The 24,209-nt window shown below is 40.7% G+C and overlaps 1 protein-coding gene across 4 annotated transcripts in view; it reads left to right on the top strand.

Annotated features, from left to right (window-relative positions):
- The window catches only part of smarce1 (SWI/SNF related, matrix associated, actin dependent regulator of chromatin, subfamily e, member 1), a 55,501-nt gene that overhangs the window by 1,340 nt on the left and 29,952 nt on the right, over nt 1-24,209 (top strand). For all 4 annotated transcript variants that reach the window (XM_062050603.1, XM_062050604.1, XM_062050606.1 and 1 more), the window contains exon 3: nt 4,219-4,262. In XM_062050603.1, coding sequence (XP_061906587.1) covers nt 4,219-4,262 — 44 coding nt within the window. The remainder of the gene's footprint in view (nt 1-4,218; nt 4,263-24,209) is intronic.

Below are 24,209 nucleotides of genomic sequence, written 5' to 3'. Positions count from 1 at the left end.
GACGCTAACGGCACGCCCCTAGTGAGCATATAGTGCTGCTATGTGCGTTGTAAATAAAAAAAATTCAGACAAACACATCACCAACATGGACGAGGTGCCGCTCACTTTCAACATCCCGGTGATGCACACACTGGAGAAGAAGGGGACCAGCACTGTAGCGAATCGATACGCACAACGGGGCAAGAGAAGTTGGCTTTTACTGTTGTGCTAGCTTGCTATGCTAATGGACAACAAGACTGACTTTGAAAATGAGGAGAGGGAATCTGGCGTATTTGATGAAAAACTTGCCCAGCTGTTCATTTCGGACACAGAAGATGAGGACTTTGATGGATTTGTGGATGAGGATTGATCAAAAAAATAATGCGAGTACATTGATAAATACTTCAATAAAGTACAACCCAACTTTGCTCCTGCTGCCTTTTTAAAACAGCGTCCATGCATGTTAGCGTATGTTTTAAACTACCGTATGTTTAACCATGCCTGCGCCCAAAAATACGCTGCGCCTTATTTATGCGTTAAATACAGAAATGGCACCCGTAACTGACACGCGCCTTTTAATACAGTGCGCCCTATGGTCGCGAAAATACGGTATAGTGGCTTTGATAACGGGAACTGGTTCTCAAAAAGGGATTCGAATCCATGGAATCGGGAGAACCGGTCTCGAACATCATCCCTAGTAGCATCTGAAGCGTTTTTAATCAAGAAGAACGTGACTTTAATTAGGTCCATCAATGCCCTGCCCCGCTGACGGACTACCGACCACGCCTCCTCGCCGCCATCTTGGAGCAGGCTCCGGCATGCCCTGCCTCGTTGTCGATCCGCCGGCCCCGCCTCCCCACATACGCATTATTTTTTATGATGTATCATGCAAACTATGTTGAATCAGTGTCGGCGCTAAGAATTTTCAGGGACCCCATCAGGTCATAAAAATGGGGTCCCAGAGTAAATGTTTGGGGTCCCACTTTTTTGTAAGCGTTTTTGAAAACAAATGATACATGTATACATTATGCTGTTATTGCTCACATTCTATATTGTGTTTTGGAAAAAGGTTGTCCTAAACATTACTTCATTAATTAAAAAAATTATACAAAATAAAACAAATGTTTATTGATATGTAAATGTATTCATTCACTTTCTTCTTTCCTTCATTGATTTAAACTTTACCGCTGCCAGTACATTTTTCTATATTCCGAATGCAGCTGAGATAGGCTCCAGCGACCCCCCCAAAAAAGGGACAAGCAGTAGAAAATGGATGGATGGATGGAAGTTGTAGGTGTATTTATTTCAGTATAAAAGTGTAAAGTTTTTTGCTTGGGTCATGAAATGATGATAATGGTGTGCCAGGGCATACATACATTACTTATTTAAATCTCTCAAGTCTACATCAACTTCACATCTATCCCTCAATTCTAAGTTTTTTATGTTGTTTTTTTGTTTGTTTGTTTTCTGCCCTTTTTTCCAAAGAAAACTTTTTTTATGGCAAATATGCAAATTCTTCCACAAAATATATTTTTCAAAGTGGAGTAATTGATGTCAAGTAATGGGAGATTTGGATAGGTCAATCATTCATTAAAACATTGATTTTGATTCAATATTATGTTAACAGCTTTGTTTTATTAGTCAACATTGCAACTTTTTCTATGACATTTCACCTGTATGCTTTTTTATTCCACGTTTGTTATGTTTTTGTTTATTTTAATAGTATTTTTAGATTGTGCCGGCCACCGTGTTCAATGGAGAAGTCTATTCTACAAAATGTACAGGCAACATACCCCTTCCCCTTCGAACTGTCCTGGATGAACTGAAATTCTTGTTTCCATTCGTTTTGGAACTTGCAAGCGTATTTCTTCATCTTGCTCGTCGACGGCGTCGCCATGTATGTAACTTCCTCGTTCTTGTGCTTCGTCTCCTTGTTGTGTGCGCAGTTGTGCACTCTACTCTCTAAAAGCCGTAGATGTTATGACATTGGGCAGGCAAGCTGTTTATATTGTGGGAAAGCGGACGTGAGAACAGGCTGTCCCCGCTCAGGTCCGCATTGAGCTGGAGGGGGTGTGGCCTCCAGCTCCGGTTGAATACCGGGAGTTTGTCGGGAGAAAATTTCTGCCGGGAGGTTATCGGGAGAGTCGCTGAATACCGGGAGTCTCCCGGTAAAACCGGGAGGGTTGGCAAGTATGCCTTAGGGCCACACTTGACACCCCTGCTATAGATAATAAAAAATTAAATGTGATAAGTCTATGGTTAAAAAGCAGGGTTTTTACCATAACGCGCAGTCAGCTTCTCTACTTCAGTAAACAATGACAGTGATGATGTCACTGTCAGCCACGCGAGCGACACGCTCCAAGACACTCTTTTTCATCACTTCTCGCACATTAACACTTCAAAAGGCACATTTTTGCCCTGTTTGTTAACCTACAAAGTATGTTTTTGGGGTGTAGGAGTCTTGTCAGGTGATGGTTAGCTTGAAGCTAACAGCTAGCATGTCTATTTGTTACATATTGTTACACACTTGACTGTTACACACTCAGTGTTGGCGCTGGGAATTTTCAAAATGGGGTCCCGTGGACCCCATCAAGTCATAAAAATGGGGTCCCACAGTACATTTTTGTGGTCCCACTTTTTGTAAGCGTTTTTGAAAACAAACAAAAAACAACTTAGAATTGAGGGATAGATGTGAAGTTGATGTAGACTCGAGAGATTTAAATAAATAATGCATGTATGCCCTGGCACACCATTATCATCATTTCATGACCCAAGCAAAAAAAAATGTACACTTTTATACTGAAATAAATTCACCTACAACTTATTAAATACAAATATAGACAAAACTACAGGCAGCGGTAAAGTTTAGATCCATGAAAGAAAGAAGAAAGTGAATTAACTGAATACATTTACATATGCATAAAAATGTGTTTTCTTTTGTATTTTTTTAATGAATGAAGTAAAGTTTATGACAACCTTTTTCCAAAACACAATATAGAATATGGGATACAACAGGATAATGCATACATTTATCATTTGTTCTCAAAACGCTTACAAAAAAGTGGGACCCCATTTTTATGACTTGATGGGATCCCTGGGACCCCATTTTGAAAATTCCTAGCGCCAACACTGTACATGTACGTATTTTGCTCATTTTAAGCATATGGCGGCGTATTCATTTCACAGAGAACGTTCACTTTTTCCAACAACACTAATGGCACACTACATGAGAGACAAGCAACATAATAAATCATCACTTACTGTGCAATGTCCGCTCTCACTGGGATGCTGACTTTCCAAAAAGTACCTTACACAAGCTTATTGTACTTAAAGCACTTAATGATACGTTAACACAACTATTATGCTTTGACCTAAAATACTGCTCAAAATTGTCCAAGGATGTATTGCACCAATAAATGTGAGGATTTGTGCATTTAATTAACAATGTATTCATTTTTATTTGACACAAAAAGCACACACTCTATGGTGGCAAAATATGTGTAAAAGGTAAAAAGCTGAATTAAAAGACAAAACGGAAACAAATCATTTTAAAAAAAAAATGATATTGTTGTTTATTATTGCTATTTTGTTTTTAAAAACTTTTTGTCGTTTATTCGTTACTAATTTATATACAGTTTTTTAGACTACATTTTAAGTTGAGTTTTGGTGGTACAATAAATACTCATGTTTTCAAATGATTGAATAATCGTGTAATTAATCGTGACTACGATATCAATCAAAATAATTGTGATTTTCTTTAGAATACACAATTTAGAAAACAATCTACGACAAAATATCACTACTAAAACAAAAGAGTCATCTCGGTGGGGAAATAATAGTTCACAAAGACTATCTGCGAAAAGGAGCAGGAAGAAGCAAAATATCTCTGGGATTACTTTTTTTTTTAAATGAAACATATTAACATTGTTCTTTATGCATAATAACATGAAAATACACAATTACATATTCACATGACCATGAAGAATCAAAATAAATGTTATTTTCCCCTTGTTTCTTTAAAAAAATATGCAGTATTTGTTTTTTAAGTAACAATTCCGTGATTTCCACTTTATTAGATGAGCACATACTTTTGTTGTTTGTGAATTTGTCCAAGGCAGAAAGTCGGCAAATTATATTTTAATCTTTGTACACATGCGGTGTATCTGTACACCGTATGGTTAGTACTCACCTGTACGGTTATTTATGAACATGAAATATATTTGTGCATTTCTTTCACAGAACGACCATCGTACGCTCCGGCCCCTCCCCCTGCACCAACTACTGTAAGTGTCACATTTTTATGCACCATCAACTGTCTTTATCATGGCTGGCATTTTAGACATAATCAGCATTTTCTATATATTTCATATATTGTTTTTGTGTGTGTGTGTGTGTGTGTGCGTGTGCAAATTTATCCATCCATCCATTTTCTCAGCTGCGTATGTGTGTGTGTGTGTGTATATATATATATATATATATATATATGTATGTATGTATGTGTATATATGTATGTATGTATATGTGTGTGTATATATTAGGGGTGTAACGGTACGTACATTTGTATTGAACCATTTCGGTACGGGGGTTTCGGTTCGGTTCGGAGGTGTACCGAACGAGTTTCCACACGAACATATTAAGTAGCCGCCTCCGCTTCCTTCTGCCTCTGTCTCTGTCAGGACTCTACACAGCACCCTACACAGCACCCAGCATTGTCCCACCCACACAACCATCTGATTGGTTACAAACAGAGTGGTAACAGCCAATCAGCAGTGCATATTCAGAGCGGTAGCAGCCAATCAGCTGTGCGTATTCAGAGCGTGTGTAGTCAGTGCTTAGCGTTTAGCAGGTAAGCATCAGGCAGCGGACTCTCCCCAAATGATAATAAACACCTCCCAGTCAACTACTAGTAACATCACTATGAGCCCGTTGACGTTCTAGAAACCTAAACGGCAGCTCAGCTCGCTCGCAGTCCTGGCTTGAGGTGAAGGCTAATTCGCTTTTAGCGTAACGTTAGCTCATTTTGTGGTGTGTGCGTGTGTGTGTGTGTTACGGACAGCAAAGCCCTGTCTGTCTGTTATTTCACTTTACCTTTTTCCGTGTTGATTGAGCTGTGTTGAAGCAGGACATTATGTTAAATGAAAAGTTTCTGTCTCTGATAGTTGATATAATAATGTAACTGCATCATCAAGCCTACATGAACTCCATGGTGTTCAGGGATGAATAGTCTCTCCTATTGCTATTGTACCATTTTTTTCAGCTATAGTTACATTAATCATTAGTAATGCAGCAGCCTAGTTTTGAATTGCAGGGTCCCTGCTATCACATGTTGATAAAAATATAACCATTTACATAATAAAAATCAACTTACAGGCTTCCCAAATGCTGTAATAAATTAAGCATGATGAGTTGACTTGAAACTGTTTAATGTTGCACTTTTTATATGTAGAACAAAAGTTTTGTCATTTTATTTAATCTGAGCAACAACTTGAGGCAGTTTAATGTTGAATAACGTGGGCAGAATTATTACAGTGTTCCCAATGTTAAAAGGATAAAGCCATTGTTTACAAATGTGGTAAATAAATAACCAAAATATTGATATTTTGTTGTTTTCTTACTGTACCGAAAATGAACCCAACCGTGACCTCTAAACCGAGGTACGTACCGAACCGAAATTTTTGTGTACCGTTACACCCCTAGTGTGCATATATATATATATATATATATATATATATATATATATATATATATATATATATATATATATATATATATTAGGGGTGTGGAAAAAAATCAATTTGAATCGCGATTCTCATTTTTAAAAAATCGATTTATTTTTTATTTATTAAAAATTAATTTTAATTTTAATTTTTTTAAATTAATCAATCCAACAAAACAATACACAGCAACACCATAACAATGCAATCCAATTCCAAAACCAAACCCGACCCAGCAACACTCAGAACTGCAATAAACAGAGCAATTGAGAGGAGACACAAACACGACACAGAACAAACCAAAAGTAGTGAAAGAAAAATGAATATTATCAACAACAGTATCAATATTAGTTACAATTTCAACATAGCAGTGATTAAAAATCCCTTATTGATATTATCATTAGACATTTATAAAAAATAAAAAAAAGAACAATAGTGTCACAGTGGCTTACACTTGCATCGCATCTCATAAGCTTGACAACACACTGTGTCCAATATTTTCACAAAGATAAAATAAGTCATATTTTTGGTTCATTTAATAGTTAAAACAAATTTACATTATTGCAATCAGTTGATAAAACATTGTCCTTTACAATTATAAAAGCTTTTTACAAAAATCTACTACTTTGCTTGCATGTCAGCAGACTGGGGTAGATCCTGCTGAAATCCTATGTATTGAATGGAATAGAGAATCCTTTTGAATCTTGGCAAAAATCTTAGCCACACGATTATCAAATGTAATAGGAAAATTAATTCATACTGACCAAACTGGCTTCATGGAAGGTCGACAATCTTCAGAGACTACAAGAAAATTGTTTATTTACTATGCTAGACGTCTCCCTTATCCCACAGCAGTATATACTGTTGATGCGGAGAAGGCATTTGACCGCATAAACTGGTCATTTATGTTTTGCACATTACGTAAATTTGGATTTGGAGATCATTTTATACAATGGATTAAGATGCTTTATACAAGGCCCATAGCATCAGTCAAAACCAATAATCATATTTCAGAACCTTTTTCGTTAAAAAGAAGAGTAAAACAGGGATGTCCTGCATCTGTATTATTTAATTTAATTATTGAACCCTTAGCTGCAAAAATAAGAAGTGAAAATAATATTCATGGTATAAAAATTGGCTCTTAGTATAATAAGCTATCGATGTATTGTGACGACATAATTCTCTACCTGTCACATGTTAACTCCTCTCTTCACTATATCAATAATGTCATCACTGAATATGGCTGTTTATCAGGGTATAAAGTCAATTGGGACAAATGTGACATATTACCACTTAAAAAACACTGCAAGAAATCACAAGTTCAGAACACCAAAATTAAATGGAAAGAGGCAGAAATCATATATCTAGGACAGGGGTCGGCAACCTTTACCACTCAAAGAGCCATTTTGGCAAGTTTCACAAATTAAAGAAAGTAATGGGAGCCACAAAAAAAATTTTAAAATTTAAAATGAAAAACACCGCATACAAAGCTTAAACGCTTTGTGCTATGTTAACCAGGGGTCTCCGACACACGCACCGGCACGCACTTTAATGTGGAAATTATATGTTAGTGCAGCCCGCGAGTTTTGAATGAACGGCGCTTGATAGCGTCATACTTGCCAACCCTCTCATTTTTCCCGGGAGACTCCCGAATATCAGAGCGTGATGACACTGCATTTGGCGCCCTCTACAGTCTGCCCTAACAGTGTACCTGCTCGACCACACGTGAATTGCAATTTCGGCTTGCTCACGTAAGTGACAGCAAGGCGTACTAACTCAGCCGGCACACATCTTACACTGACGGTACCAATACCCAGAATCCCATGCAGCCCTAACTCTTCCGCTCAACCAACGCACGGAGAGGGGGTGGGGGGTTGATGTGTGGGGGGGATTTGGTGGTAGCGGGGGTGTATAATGTAGACCGGAAGAGTTAGGGTTGCATGGGATTCTGGGTAATGGTTGTGTTGTGTTTATGTTGTGTTACGGTGGGATGTTCTCCAGAAATGTGTTTTTCATTCTTTTTTGGTGTAGGTTCACAGTGTGGCGCATATTTGTAACGTAACAATGTTAAAGTTGTTTGATACGGCTACCGTCAGTGTAAGCTATGTGGCTGATGAGTAAGTATGCTTTGCTGTCTCCTGTGTGCGCAAGTAATAACAACATGCAACATGTGGCTGAACTGGCACGCTGTATGTAAATGCTATAGAGGTCAATTACTGCAGTGCAATTAGGGCACGCCCTTTATTTAGTAATTAGAGTGTAAATAGTATTATTTTTTCCCTGGGAGTAATCTATAAGGGACACTGAGATCCATAAATCTCCTGGGAAAATCGGGGGTGTCGGCATGTATGTAGCTGAGCCGCATTAGAGTGGTCAAGGAGCCGCATGCGGCTCCGGAGCCGCGGGTTGCCGACCCCTGATCTAGGACTACACATTACACCAAACTTTCATACAAGCAGAGATCTAAATCTTAAACATTTAAAAAATAAGATAGAATCCAAAATGGAACGCTGGTCACGTCTCCAAATATCACTTTGGGGTCGGGTGAACATAGTAAAAATTAGTATACTGCCAGCAGTTAATTATATACTGAAAATGATGCCTGTCCTAATTAATAAAAGTTGGTTTAAGAAAATACATACAATGATATCACATTTTATATGGTGTAGAAAGAAGGCCAGTTGTTCATACTTAAGGTTAGACTTAGACTTAGACTTAGACAAACTTTAATGATCCACAAGGGAAATTGTTCAACACAGTAGCTCAGTTACAATGATGGAAAGTGTAAGGATGGAAAGGACAATGCAGGTATAAATAGACTAATATAGCTATAAAAAAAATGTAATATATATACGAATATATACATATGTGTACAGAATAATGTATATACAGATATATTATATTATGTCTATAACATATATACAATATAAACCAATGACCATGTACAATATTACAGTATATACAGTATATATGACAGCAACAGCATAAAATAGAGAGTAGGTCCAGCAGGAAATAGAAAATAGACATTATAAACATTATAAATAAAGAGAAGTAGCTAACATGTCAGGTGTCAGGTAATAGGCAGATGTCATCTATTGCTGTATGGCGAGTGATTATACAGCTGGATGGAGTACGGAACGAAGGAGTTCTTGAATCGCACAGTGCGGGAAGGAAGTTGAAGGAGCCTGTTGGAGTATGAGCTCCGCTGTCCCTTAATTGTCAGGTGGAGTGGGTGGGCAGGATTGTCTATGATGGCGAGCAGTTTGTCCAGTGTCCTCCTGTCCCTCACTGACACAAACGCCTCCAACTGCGTGCCAATAGTTTGGCCGGCTTTCCGGGTCAGTTTATCAATCCGGTTTGAGTCCCTTTTGCTGGTGCTGCTCCCCAACAAACCACTGCAAAGTACAGTGCACTGGCCACAACAGACTGATAAAAGATCTCCAACAGCTTGCTGCACACATTAAAGGACCTAAGCTTCCTCAGGAAAAAGAGTCTGCTCATGCCCTTCTTGTAAACAGCTTTGCAGTTGTCCTTCGAGTCCAGTCTGCTGATCAAGTGGACTCCCAGGTACTTGTACTGCTCCACTACTGCCACCTCCCGGCCCTGGATCTTGATGGGCTCCACCGGGGTCACTCTCTTCCTGAAGTCGATGACCAGCTCCTTGGTCTTGTCCACATTAAGAACCAGATGGTATTGTCTTGTACACAAGATAAAGGAGGACTACAATTACCAAACTTCTTACGTTATTATACAGTATCTCCTTCGGTTGTGAACAAGCAAGCCACTTATTCCATTCTTCTGCAGATAAGGACTGGATCAACATAGAAAAAAATATGTTAATGAATTTGGACATTGATGTGGGGAGTTTATATTATATTTAAAAAAAATACCTAATGAATTGAGGCAGAGCCCAATAGAAGCCACCTTTAACATTCTAAAACTGTGTCAGAAAATACTAGGAATCAAGTCAATGACATATGTAAATCAACCGCTTTGGTACAATCCTTATATCATAATTAATAAAAATGTGGTTAAATGGACAACATGGAAAGACAGAGGTATTACTAAACCTCATCATATTATTAATAAAAAACTCTTTTAAACCGTTCAATGATTTAGTTGATCAATATAATGTACCCAGAAATCATTTTTTAAATTTTATCTCTTTAAAACCCGCTGTAAATAAATGCATATCCTCTGAAAGTATGTCTTTAAATAGCCATGAACTGGAAGATGCACTTTTTAATCAAGATACATTTAAGAAATTGATTAAACTATTTTATGGAATAATAAATGAACACCACACTAGCAATGCAAATGATGCATGTGTTCGGAAATGGATGATGGACTTCAACATTTTAGATGAAAGAGACATATCATGGAATGATATTTGGAAAAATGCCAATAAGCCCTTTAGAAGCATTAAAGATAAGCTGACTCAATTTAAGATATTGAATAGATTGTATTTTACATCTTCTCAGCGGTTTAAAATTGGTGTAGTAGATAGCAAGTTATGTATGAAGTGTCGGGCAGCCGAGGCAACTCTTGTTCATTTATTGTGGGAATGTCAGAGAATAAAAGAGTTACGGTTAAAAACAACAAAAGAAGCAATGACAGTCCTTAAAGGCCTACTGAAACCCACTACTACCGACCACGCAGTCTGATAGTTTATATATCAATGATGAAATCTTAACATTATAACACATGCCAATACGGCCGGGTTAACTTATAAAGTGACATTTTAAATTTGCCGCTAAACTTCCGGTTCGAAACGCCTCTGAGGATGACGTATGCGCGTGACGTAGCCCGGCGAACACGGGTATGCCTTCCACATTGAAGCCAATACGAAAAAGCTCTGTTTTCATTTCATAATTCCACAGTATTCTGGACATCTGTGTTCGTGAATCTGTTTCAATCATGTTCATTGCATTATGGAGAAGGAAGCCGAGCAAGCAAAGAAGAAAGTTGTCGGTGCGAAATGGACGTATTTTTCGAACGTAGTCAGCCACAACAGTACACAGCCGGCGCTTCTTTGTTTACATTCCCGAAAGATGCAGTCAAGATGGAAGAACTCGGATAACAGAGACTCTAACCAGGAGGGCTTTTGACTTGGATACACAGACGCCTGTAGAGAACTGGGACAACACAGACTCTTACCAGGATTACTTTGATTTGGATGACAAAGACGCAGACGTGCTACTGTGAGTATGCAGCTTTGGCTTTTTTTTGCGTATGTACGTAACTTTTTTAAAATATATAAGCTTTATGAACCTTGGGTTAGGTGAACGGTCTTTTGGGCTGAGTGATTGTGTGTGTTGATCATGTGTTTGAATTGTATTGGCGTGTTCTATGGAGCTAGGAGCTAGCAGAGGAGCTAGGAGCTAGCATAACACGTACCGTACCGTACGTGCGCGTCACGTACGTAACTTTTTAAAAATATATAAGCTTTATGAACCTTGGGTTAGGTGAACGGTCTTTTGGGCTGAGTGATTGTGTGTGTTGATCAGGTGTTTGAATTGTATTGGCGTGTTCTATGGAGCTAGGAGCTAGCAGAGGAGCTAGCATAACAAACACGCAGGTGTTATTATGCAGGATTAATTGGTGGCATATTAAATATAAGCCTGGTTGTGTTGTGGCTAATAGAGTATATATATGTCTTGTGTTTATTTACTGTTGTAGTCATTCCCAGCTGAATATCAGGTACCGTGAGTATGCAGCCTTGGCTGCTAAACATTCGATAACTTGACCGTATGTGCGCGTCACGTACGTAACTTTTTAAAAATATATAAGCTTTATGAACCTTGGGTTAGGTAAACGGTCTTTTGGGCTGAGTGATTGTGTGTGTTGATCAGGTGTTTGAATTGTATTGGCGTGTTCTATGGAGCTAGGAGCTAGCAGAGGAGCTAGGAGCTAGCATAACAAACACGCAGGTGTTTTTATGCAGGATTAATTTGTGGCATATTAAATATAAGCCTGGTTGTGTTGTGGCTAATAGAGTATATATATGTCTTGTGTTTATTTACTGTTGTAGTCATTCCCAGCTGAATATCAGGTCACCCCCGGCTCTCACAGCATCTTCCCTATCTGAATAGCTTCAACTCCCCACTAGTCCTTCACTTGCACTTTACTCATCCACAAATCTTTCATCCTCGCTCAAATTAATGGGGAAATTGTCGCTTTCTCGGTCCGAATCTCTCTCACTTCATGCGGCCATCATTGTAAACAATAGGGAACTTTGCGTATATGTTCAACTGACTACGTCACGCTACTTCCGGTAGGTGCAAGCCTTTTTTTTATCAGATACCAAAAGTTGCAATCTTTATCGTCGTTGTTCTATACTAAATCCTTTCAGCAAAAATATGGCAATATCGCAAAATGATCAAGTATGACACATAGAATAGATCTGCTATCCACGTTTAAATAAAAAAAATTCATTTCAGTAGGCCTTTAATATAAATATCCCAATGACACTGCAAACTTGTATTCTTGGGGATCTCCATCAATTTAGTAACGTGTCATCAAAGAGTAAAAATGCATTTCTTTCAATATGCATAATAACAAAAAGGGTAATATTAAAAAAATGGATAGATGTTGATAGTTCAACTCATACTGACTGGTACACACAAGCTATGGAGATATCAGTAGAAAAAACTGCATTTAGTTTAGATAATAATGAGTCATATATTGGAATATGGGATCCATTATTTAAATTTGTTTTAACTATTAAATTAACCAAAATATGACTTCTTATATCATTATGGAAAATATTGGACACAGTGTGTTTATGAGATGTGATGCAAGTGTAAGCCACTGTGACACTATTGTTCTTTTTAAAAAAAAAAATGTTTTATTCATGTTTGTAATGATAATATCAATGAGGGATTTTGAATCACTGCTATGTTGAAATTGTTACTAATATTGATACTGTTGTTGATGAATCATTTTTGTCTCACTACTTTTAGATTGTTCCGTGTCATGTTTGCGTGTCCTCAATTGCTCTCAATTGCTCTGTTTATGGCTATTCTGAATGTTGCTGGGTCGCGTTTGGTTTTGAAATTGTATTGCATTATTATGGTATTGTTGTGTATTGTTCTCATTAAAAAAAATAAAAATAGATAAATAAATAAATAAATAAAAAATCGGTTTTGAATCGAGAATCGTGTTGAATTGGGGAAAAAAATCTATTTTTGAATCGAATCGTGACCCCAAGAATCGATTTTGAATCGAATCGTGGGACACCCAAATTCACAGCCCTAATGTGTGTGTATATATACACACTACCGTTCAAAAGTTTGTGGTCACATTGAAATGTCCTTATTTTTGAAGGAAAAGCACTGTACTTTTTAATGAAGATAACTTTAAACTAGTCTTAACTTTAAAGAAATACACTCTATACATTGCTAATGTGGTAAATGACTATTCTAGCTGCAAATGTCTGGTTTTTGGTGCAATATCTACATAGGTGTATAGAGGCCCATTTCCAGCAACTATCACTCCAGTGTTCTAATGGTACAATGTGTTTGCTCATTGGCTCAGAAGGCTAATTGATGATTAGAAAACCCTTGTGCAATCATGTTCACACATCTGAAAACAGTTTAGCTTGTTACAGAAGCTACAAAACTGGCCTTCCTTTGAGCAGATTGAGTTTCTGGAGCATCACCTTTGTGGGGTCAATTAAACGCTCAAAATGGCCAGAAAAAGAGAACTTTCATCTGAAACTCGACAGTCTATTCTTGTTCTTAGAAATGAAGGCTTTTCCACAAAATTGTTTGGGTGACCCCAAACTTTTGAACGGTACTATATATATATATATATATATATATATATATATATATATATATATATATATATATATATATATATATATATATATATATATATATATATATATATATATATATATATATATATATATATATATATATATATATATATATATATATTAGAGATGCGCGGATAGGCAATTATTTCATCCGCAACCGCATCACAAAAGTCCCCCCCCCCATTTACTTCCGGGGCTGCGTCCAATAAAATCACAAAGTTGCCGGGTTACGGGGGTCCTTAACCGGCACGCGACTGTCCTGTTTCGCGCCTGTACAAAAAAAATCAATAATCGATTTCTTCAGATTCCAACAGCTGTCAAAGACAAAATATCCTTCCAGCGACGGGCAGTCAAAGCCGAGCTATCGATCGATGTCAATGACGTAAGAGGAAACATGACCACGGAAGTAAATGGGGGGGGAGGTTTTTGTAGGGGGAAGACATTTGGCGTGACAGAGTGCTGCTCGTTTTTCGTGTGTGGGTAACAACATTTAACTATGTATTTTTTTTTTCTTAATTGGTTCAACCGCCACCTGCCCGAATCTATTTAAAATCAATTTTTTTCGTCATGCATCCGCCCGACCCGCGGATTATCCGCGGAGTCCACGGTTGTGTCCGCAAACCGCGCATCTCTAATATATATATATATATATATACGTGTATATATATACGTGTATGTATGTATTAGGACTGTGAATCTTTGGGTGTCCCACGATTCGATTAAAAATCTTTTTTTTTTTCAATTCAACACGATTCTCGATTCAAAAACTATTTTTTCCCGATTCAAAACAATTCTCTATTCATTCAATACATAGGATTTCAGCAGGATCTACCCCAGTCTGCTGACATGCAAGCAGAATAGTAGATTTTTGTAAAAAGTTTTTACAATTGTAAAGGACAATGTTTTATCAACTGATTGCAATAATGTAAATTTGTTTTAACTATTAAATGAACCAAAAATATGACTTATTTTATCTTTGTGAAAATATTGGACACAGTGTGTTGTCAAGCTTATGAGATGCGATGCAAGTGTAAGCCACTGTGACACTATTGTTCTTTTTTAAAATTTTTTATAAATGTCTAATGATAATGTCAATGAGGGATTTTTAATCACTGCTATGTTGAAATTGTAACTAATATTGATACCGTTGTTGATAATCATTTTTGTTTCACTACTTTTGGTTTGTTCTGTGTCGTGTTTGTGTCTCCTCTCAATTGCTCTGTTTATTGCAGTTCTGAGTGTTGCTGGGTCGGGTTTGGTTTTGGAATTGGATTGCATTGTTATGGTATTGCTGTGTATTGTTTTGTTGGATTGATTAATTTAAAAAAAATATATATATTTAAAAAAAATTGATTTAAAAAAAAAAAAAAAGAATCGATTCTGAATCGCACAAAGTGAGAATCGCGATACGAATTCGAATCGATTTTTTACCACACCCCTAGTATGTATATATGTATGTGTGTGTGTATATATATATATATACACTGCTCTGTTTCACCCTGAATTTACTTTCCTCTAAAGTTTGGCTGATTTTGCAACGCTAAAAACATAAACGTTACTCTGACACGGAGGAAACTTTTTTCGAAATGAACACGACATGCTTGTAATGCTTTCTTTTAGTTGACCTTGTAGCAGTCGATCATGAAACTACCTGATCCTCTGCAAACTTCTGATCAATTCTTCAATCAATCCATCTATTATAATGAGTCTAAAAAGGTTGGAAAGGAAGCTAAGACTACTAGCTGTGTTCACTTATCAGAGACAAAATGTTCACCGCACAGTTTGGAGTGTTCTGTAGGAGTCCAGATAGGGCTGGGCGATGTGGCCTTTTTAAAATATCGCAATATTTTAAGGCCATATCGCGATACACGATATATATCTCGATATTTTGCCTTAGCCTTGAATGAACACTTGATGCATATAATCACAGCAGTATAATGATTCTATGTGTCTACATTAAAACATTCTTCTTCATACTTCATTAATATATGCTACTTTAAAACTTTCATGCAGAGAAGAAAATCACAACTAAAAAAATCACTATTTTTTTCATACGGTGTTGATCTGGAAATGTTTGCCTTGGCATTTTGATGGTGTGGGCGTGTGGCACCGAACAGAGATGTTGACATGCGGAGTAAGCACTCTTCATTCTCTAGCAGGTGACTTTTCAAATGATGTTACATATTAGCAGTAATGCTACTTTTTATAGCAACGCTTTTGCCCCACACTTGACAAATTACGGTTGTCTGTTAGACATATTCCCACTTGAAGCCAAACCACCGCCAGACGATGGACCCCCTGCTGTTTTTTGGGGGAATTAATTATTCCTTCATTTGTTACCAGATTCGCACCTTCTCTCTCTCATGTTACCACTCGCACGGCTACGGTAGCATCACAGCTTACGTTACCCATGCTGCTACCTCTTTGCTGCGCGAGGGCGTATACGTATGTGACGTATGTCGTGACAGTATGTGACGTGTGTAAGAAGGTGCGCTTGTCTGTCTGTGAGAAGGAGACACAGGAAAGAGTGAGGAGAGCCTATAGTGTAATGCCAGCAGCTAAAAGCAACTGCGTGAGAATGTATACTCGAATATCACGATATAGTCATTTTCTATATCGCACAGAGCCAAACCCGCGATATATCGCATATATCGCCCATCCCTAAGTCCAGTGATCCCTCCGTATCATGCTTCGTATGGCAGAAATCCACTTGTGGTCAATGTTATGCACCAAGTAGCGGGGAAAACCACCATTCCATCTGTTTCTTCTTCGGTAGTTGCTCAAGGTCTTTCCGGTGCACTGCTGTCGATATAGCGCCTCTATAGTGGAGCAACGCTGCAACTGCAGTGAAAATACGTAGCTGCCGCAGAGGGACATCAATCGCTCAACCAACACAGCCGAAGCTTTACGCTGTGTTGAGGGATATTAATCGCTCCGGCTGGGGGCGGCCTGGTATATATGTAAGAAAGATAAACATATTTAAACACACAAATAAAAAAATTGAACAATGCCAAAAAAGTATATCAGAATCAGAAATACTTTATTAATCCCAGAGGGGAAATTAAGATTTTCAGCACAATCCCATTCAAGATCAGACAAACATTACAGGGAGACAGAACAGGATCACTGATGGGTCTGCCAACTTCCAGCACCCCTTTTACAAAAAAGGTGAGAAACAGGTAAATGCTGGGGTGGGGGGGAGGGGAAAAAAAATGTCTAAGCCTGGGCCAAGGGGAAACAAACCTCATAACCATAGCACACATAAACGTGTGTAAGAAGGAAACATCAAAGGACATTAAAAGAGCAGACTGCAGCCATTTCTACACACAGCTACAAAAGTACAACAACAACAAGAACGGTGTTAAACGCCATGGTCTGCTGGGGTGGGGAGCATGGCCAGAGACAGGAGCAGACCCAACAAAGCAACCGAGAGAGCCGACTGCACCCTCGGCCTCCCACTAACTCTCGGCCAGTGTCCAGTCCGCGAGGATGTCCGACACCTGCTCATTCAGCCGAGACACTGTAAAGCTTGTCCAGCTCCGCAGCTCTGTCTCTTCATCCACATCTCCTACAGTCTCTCCAAACGGACTCTGGTGTGGCAGAGACCCAGCAGCTGCTCTCCATGGCCAAAAGGCTCCCCGGAGGCAGATCCAGAAGTTCACAAAAAAAGTGTATTTGTTTTAGTTGTTAAGAAAATACACATGCTACTTTTAACCAAGTTGTATCAGTACTTTTGAGCACACCCAACAATACCACAATAATGATAACCATGATAATTTTGGTCACAACACCTTTATTTAGCCATTGTATTTATTGTTTTGTTTGTGTATATTTGAGGGTCCCCCACTCCCTCCTTAACAGAGACAGAGCCCATTTTATCGCTATTGGTTGTGATTTTTTTTTTTACTTAAGTGTCAATGTTGCTTACAGAATCAGAATCAGAAATACTGGACAGAGTATATTTTATTTTGATTATGTTTCTTTTATATAATTTGGTATTTAGAAGGTTACATTTCAATTGCAATGATAATATATAGGAGGAATACAAGTTTTTATTGCATGTGAATGGGTATGCTTTAGGGGTGTAACTGTACACAAAAATTTCGGTTTGGTACTACCTCGGTTTAGAGGTCACGGTTCGGTTCATTTTCGGTACAGTAAGAAAACAACAAAATATAAATTTTTTGGTTTTTTATTTACCAAATATGCAAAATCTTCCACCAAAAATATTTTTCTTAGTGCAATATTTGATGTGAAGTAATCGGAACCTTACATAGGTCAATAATTCATAATAACATTGATTTTGATTCAATATTATGTTTTGAGCAATGACAGTTTGAAAAAAAAAACAGCTTTGTTTTATTAGTCAACATTGTAACTTTTTCTAAATTACATTTAACCTTTAAGCTTTTTTATTTCACTTTTGTTATGTTTTTGTTTATTTTAATAGTATTTTTAGAATGTGCCGTGGGCCTTTAAAACATTAGCTGTGGGCCGCAAATGGCCTCCGGGGCACACTTTTGACACCCCTGGTATAGATAATAAAAAATTAAATCTGATAAATCTATGGATACAAAGCAGAGCCTGGCGACGCATGCACGTTTATCATAACTCTCTCGCTCTCTCTGTCTCTGCCCCTCCCTCACGAATGCTGCTGCGCGCACAATTTGTTTTGTTTTCAACCCCTTCTTAACCCTGAACGTACATAGAAGATACACGCAACCCTAACTCAAAATGCTGGACATTTGAGGCATTTAAGAAACTCCGCCAGGACAGCCCCGCAAAAGAGGACATGTCCGGTGAAAAGAGGACGTATGCTTAGTCTATCGTAGCCCGGTCGCTGCTAGCATGCGTGTGATGTGCCTCGGTGTGCATTGTTTACACAACGTGCGATACGCTACTTTTATGTCCATGTGAAAACTCGACCGAACCGAAACCCCCGTACCGAAACGGTTCAATACAAGTACACGTACCGTTACACCCCTAGTATGCTTGCATTATTATGTTATATCCTAACAGTGGTTAATTTGGTCTCAATAAAACATTGGCAATAATATTGTTTATCAACAATCATTTGTCGGCCAATATATCGTCCAGCAACATTTATCAGCCCAGCCCTATGACTACATTACATATTGTTTAACACAACGTTGTGGATTTTTGTAAGGTTTTTTTTGAGTAATTTATAGGCAAAATAGGTTAATTCCCATTACTTGTATTGTTGGCTGCCTCTTGCTGGCACTTTTTTACTGTTTACAACACAGAAAAGAGAAAGACGTGTTCCTGCCTCAAATAAAGATTGTGAATGATAGGCAAACGATCACATTGGTAGTACTAGGATGTGTGTTTAGATCACATTAGTAGTACTGTGATGTGTGTTTAGATCATATTAGTACTAGGGTGTGTTTTTAGATCACATTAGTAGTACTAGGATATATGTTTAGATCACATTTGTAGTACTAGGATGTGTGTTTAGATCACATTAGTACTAGGGTGTGTGTTTAGATCACATTAGTAGTACTGGGATGTGTTTAGATCACATTAGTAGTATTAGGATGTGTGTTTAGATCACATTAGTAGTACTAGGATGTGTGTTTAGATCACATTAGTAGTACTAGGATGTGTGTTTAGATCACATTTGTAGTACTGGGATGTGTGTTTAGATCACATTAGTAGTACTAGGATGTGTGTTTAGATCACTAGTAGTACTAGGATGTGTGTTTTTGATCACATTAGTAGTACTGTGGTGTGTGTTTAGATCACATTAGTAGTACTAGGATGTGTTTTTGGGTCACATTGGCAGTACTGGGATGTGTGTTCAGATCACAATTGTAGTACTGGGATGTGTTTACATCACATTAGTAGTACTGGGATGTGTGTTTAGATCACATTAGTAGTACTGGGATGTGTATTTAGATCAAATTAGTAGTACTGGGATATGTGTTTAGATCACAGTAGTACTGGGATGTGTGTTTAGATCACATTAGTAGTACTAGGATGTGTGTTTAGATCACATTAGTACTAGGATGTACAGTGGTGGTCAAAAGTTGACATACACATGTAAAAACATAATGTCATGGCTGTCTTGAGTTTCCAATCATTTCTACAACTCTTATTTTTTTGTGAAGGAGTGATTGGAGCACATACTTGTTGGTCACAAAAACATTCATGAAGTTTGCTTCTTTTACGAATTTATTATGGGTCTACTGAAAATGTTAGCAAATCTGCTGGGTCAAAAGTATACATACAGCAATGTTAATATTTGCTTACATGTCCCTTGGCAAGTTTCACTGCAATAAGGTGCTTTTGGTAGCCATCTACAAGCTTCTGCTTGAATTTTTGACCAGTCCCCTTGAAAAAATTGGTGCAGTTCAGCTAAATGTGTTGGTTTTCTGACATGGACTTGTTTCTTCAGCATTGTCCACACGTTTAAGTCAGGACTTTGGGAAGGCCATTCTAAAACCTTCATTCTAGCCTGATTTAGTAATTCCTTTACCACTTTTGACGTGTGTTTGGGGTCATTGTCCTGTTGGAACACCCAACTGCGCCCAAGACCCAACCTCTGGGCTGATGATTTTAGGTTGTCCTGAAGAATTTGGAGTTAATCCTCTGTGGACGCTGCCTTCCAGTGGGTCCTCCTGACCACTAAGCATCTCCAGGCGAGCCCGTTTCGTAGTTTAAAATAGTTTTATTTTGCGTATCAAGTCTCTGGGTTGCTTTTCAGCAGTTGTCTTCTTCCGCTCTCGCTCTGGCTCGTGCTCTCCCTCCGGCTCCAACCACGTCTCTCCTCCCGGTTGCCTTATACAGAGCGACAGGTGATTAGATAACAAGGCCCAGGTGGGCCATCTACGCACCTGTCGCTGACTTCGAGGCCGGTCCTGGCACACCCCGCCTCGCTGCAGGCCCGCAGGCCACGCCCCCCCCTCCACATACCTCCACCGCTAGACGCAGGCCGGGAAGCCGTCCAGCCGCGCCGATCCAGGAGCTCGTTGACCCGGGGCATTGGGTAAGCGTCAAAACGTGACACCTCATTTACCTTGCGGTAATCCACACAGAACCGCACAGACCCATCCTTCTTCCCTACCAGAACAATGGGGCTGCACCACGCACTGTGTGACTCTTCTATTACCCCCAACTCCAGCATGGATTTTAATTCCTCCCGAACCACATTGCGTTTGTGTTCGGGGAGCCTGTAGGGCCGAGACCGCACAGTAACACCCGGGCTGGTCTCAATGTGATGTTGGTTGAGGTTCGTGTGGCCGGCCCGAGGGGAGAACACATCAGAAAAGCGGTGCTGCAGCTTGGCAACATCCGCTTTCTGCGCTAACATGAGCTGATTATCACAGAGGAGGGGGAGAGCAGGGCAGAGCGCACGATCTCTGGCCCGAACTCCTCCTCGACCACCGTCATCCATGGAAACAGGCTCCACCTCCTTCCATGCCTTCAGGAGGATAATATGGTAAATTTGCGTGCCTCCGCCCCGGTCCGAGCGCCGGACCTCATAATCCACATCACCCACTTGGCGAGTAATTTCGAGCTGGACGTTGGAAGTAACACAAGCACTTTTTCTCCCGGTGAAAATCTCTTTAGCTGAGTCCCCCTGTTATACAAGCGCTGTTGACATTCCTGGGCCTGGAGCAAATTCTCGCGTGACAAGTACCCCACCGTGTGGAGTTGTGCTCGCAGGTCCATGACGTATTGAATTTCATTTTTGCTGGAGCTTGGACCCTTCTCCCAGCTTTCTTTATTTATGTCCAAGACCCCACGCGGCTTCCTGCCATATAATAATTCGAAAGGGGCAAACCCTGTGGAGGCCTGGGGTACCTCCCGCATTGCAAACAGTAGGGGCTCTAACCATTTATTCCAATTTGGTTTGTCCTCGTGCGTAAACTTAGGGATCATGGTTTTCAGCGTCTTATTTAGCCGCTCCACAAGCCCGTCAGTTTACGGGTGGTATACGCTGGTGCGGATCGCTTTAATTCCCAATAATCCGTATAGTTCCTTTATCGTGCGTTACATAAAGGACGTGCCCTGGTCAGTCAGAATCTCTTTCGGGATTCCGACTCGGGAGATGACCTTAAACAGTGCTTGCGCTACACTCTTTGCAGAGACGGAGCGCAGCGGCACTGCTTTGGGATAACGAGTTGCGTAATCCACCGGGACTAGCACTTAACAATATCCCTGTGTGCTTGGGTGGAATGGTCTGATGAGGTCCATACCAATTCTTTCAAAGAGGACCTCCATGAGTGGTAATGGGCGCAAGGGCGCCTTGGGGGTGGCCGCCGGATTGACCAGCTGGCAGTCCGGGCAGGCAGCACACCAGCGGCGCACGTCTGCCCGGATGCCCGGCCAATAGAATCGAACCATTACCCGATTGAGTGTCTTATCATACCCCATGTGGCCAGCCATGGGGTTGAAGTGCGCCGCCTGGAAAATCATTTCCCAACGGCGTTTCGGCACCAACAACTGGGTGATTTCCTTTACTGTCTGAGTGTCACGGCTCACTCGGTATAATCTATCCCTAATGATTGAAAAAATGAAGAAATACCCGCGCTGTTCCCGGGCGCACCAGCTGACCGTCGATGGAAGCCACCTGGTCCCAGGCCGCGCGTAGAGTGTCTTCCCGGGACTGCTCGAGGGGGAAATCCTCCGTAGGGTGCCAGTGGGGGACCGTGGGGGCTTCCCGCGAAGCCCCCGCCGGTTCCCCCTCGGCAGTGTCGGATGAACCCTCGTCGCCGCTGAAAACCGCACGGATATTCCCCTTTCCTACGAGCCGTGAACGCACCCCTACACATTGTGTCACTAAATGGTTAAACCCCGGCCAATTTGTACCCCAAATTACGGGGTGCGTAAGGTGCGCACTTGCAGCAACCTTGACACTATGCTTTTGCCCATTATACAACATTTCGACTGGCACCACAGGGTACTCGTGCACATCCCCATGAACACATCTAATTCTCACCCGTGCTGCCTGCCTCAAAGCCCCGCGTCGAACCAGGTTCTGGTGGATCATGGACTGCTCGCAGCCCAAATCCACCATCGCCCGGTATGTACCCCCTTGTATCCTTACCGGTATACAGTACGTCTCACCCGAGCCGGGGGAGGGCACCGGAGGGCCGGCCACCCGGATCCCCTGCCTCACCTCCACCCGCGGTGGTCCCTGACGCACGTGACCCGGCCGCCCACGCCTCCAGCACGCCTGCCCAGGTGTTTGAAGGGCCGTCTGCGCGGGAAGTACCGTATAAGCAGTAGCCGGGATCTGCGGAGAAAGAACAGAGGGAGAGTCACTTGCGCAGCGCCTTTGGACCGGCAATACCTCCTCCTTCTGTTGCGCGCTTGGTCCGTGTGGTGTGAATGCCGGTCGCGCCTCGCAGTGCACTGCCAGGTGGTTCGTCCGCGCAGGGGTTGCCTCCAAGAACTGCTCCAACACCAGCCGTTCCATCACCTGGACGTCTCCTTCCCTCGGTTGCAGCCAGCGCGTCGCCGCCTCTTGGAGCCGCTGACCCAGCACTAACGGGCGGTCCTCCGTCCCCAGGTGCATCGTCCGGAACCGGCGTCTGTGGTCTTCAGCGGTGCACCCGGTCTGGTCCAGCACCGCTCTCAGGTCCGGGAAATGCACTCGGGAGGCCGCCGGTAGGCTGAGCGCCGCTCTCTGCGCCTCCCCCGCCAGCAGCGGCAGGAGCCGTACACCCCATTCTTCTTTCGGCCATGCGCACGCCCCCGCCGAGGCCATAAAAATGTCTATAAATGCATGAGAGTGGTCCTCCTCCCCCATGCGCTGTATGGCAACGGCCGCTTCTGTTGGCCGTGCCGCTCCCACCCGGTCCACCAGCGCTTGCAAGATCCGACCCTGCTGGGCCACTTGCTGGAGGACCGCCTCCATCTGTTGGTGGCTTGCCTCTGTCACCTCCGCGAGCACGCTCGCAAGGGCCGTCACGGGGTCGGCCTCTTCCGCCTCAGGTGGTCCGGCCATGTTGGACGCCAAATTGTGGACACTGCTGTCCAGTGGCTCTTCGTGACCACCAAGCATCTCCAGGCGAGCCCGTTTCATGGTTTAAAACAGTGGTCCCCAACCACTGGTCCGCGGCCCAGTAACGGTCCGTGGACCGATTGGTACCGGGCCGCACAAGAAATTAAAAAAATAAATAAATACATTATTTGTATTTTTTATTTTTCTTAAATTAACATAAAAAACACAATATATACATTATATATCAATATAGATCAATACAGTCTGCAGGGATACAGTCCGTAAGCATTGTATTTCTTTATGACGAAACAAAAACAAAAAGCATATCTCTCCCCCCCTAGCTACCCTGCTATGAATCACTGTCAAATGTACTGTACATCGTGTGGGGACATTATTAACGCACTGCAGCCTCATAGAGAGACAGACAAAGACACACACGCATGCATAGAAACACCAATCAGTGTGTTCCCAGATGCAGCCCACACCTATCAGTTTATGGTTTGCGTAAAGGCTAACTTGTTATTTTCCTTTATAATCTCTGCTTACTGAGCCTATGGTGCTGTTAAGTTATTGTGGCTCAATTTGCCTTAATTTTTTTTATGTTAATGTATTATTATTTAATATATATTATTGTTTTAGTTGCTTAAGAGATATTCCTGGCTCTGAATTTGCTCATTGCTATTTTTATGTTTTTGTGCATTATTTGTTGCCGTCATCATTAAAC

Source organism: Entelurus aequoreus, linkage group LG06, assembly GCF_033978785.1.
Source record: "Entelurus aequoreus isolate RoL-2023_Sb linkage group LG06, RoL_Eaeq_v1.1, whole genome shotgun sequence".
In the NCBI taxonomy this organism is placed as follows: Eukaryota; Metazoa; Chordata; class Actinopteri; order Syngnathiformes; family Syngnathidae; genus Entelurus; species Entelurus aequoreus.
Note: the sequence above shows the minus strand (reverse complement) of the source record. Positions and strands in the feature narration are given on the sequence as shown.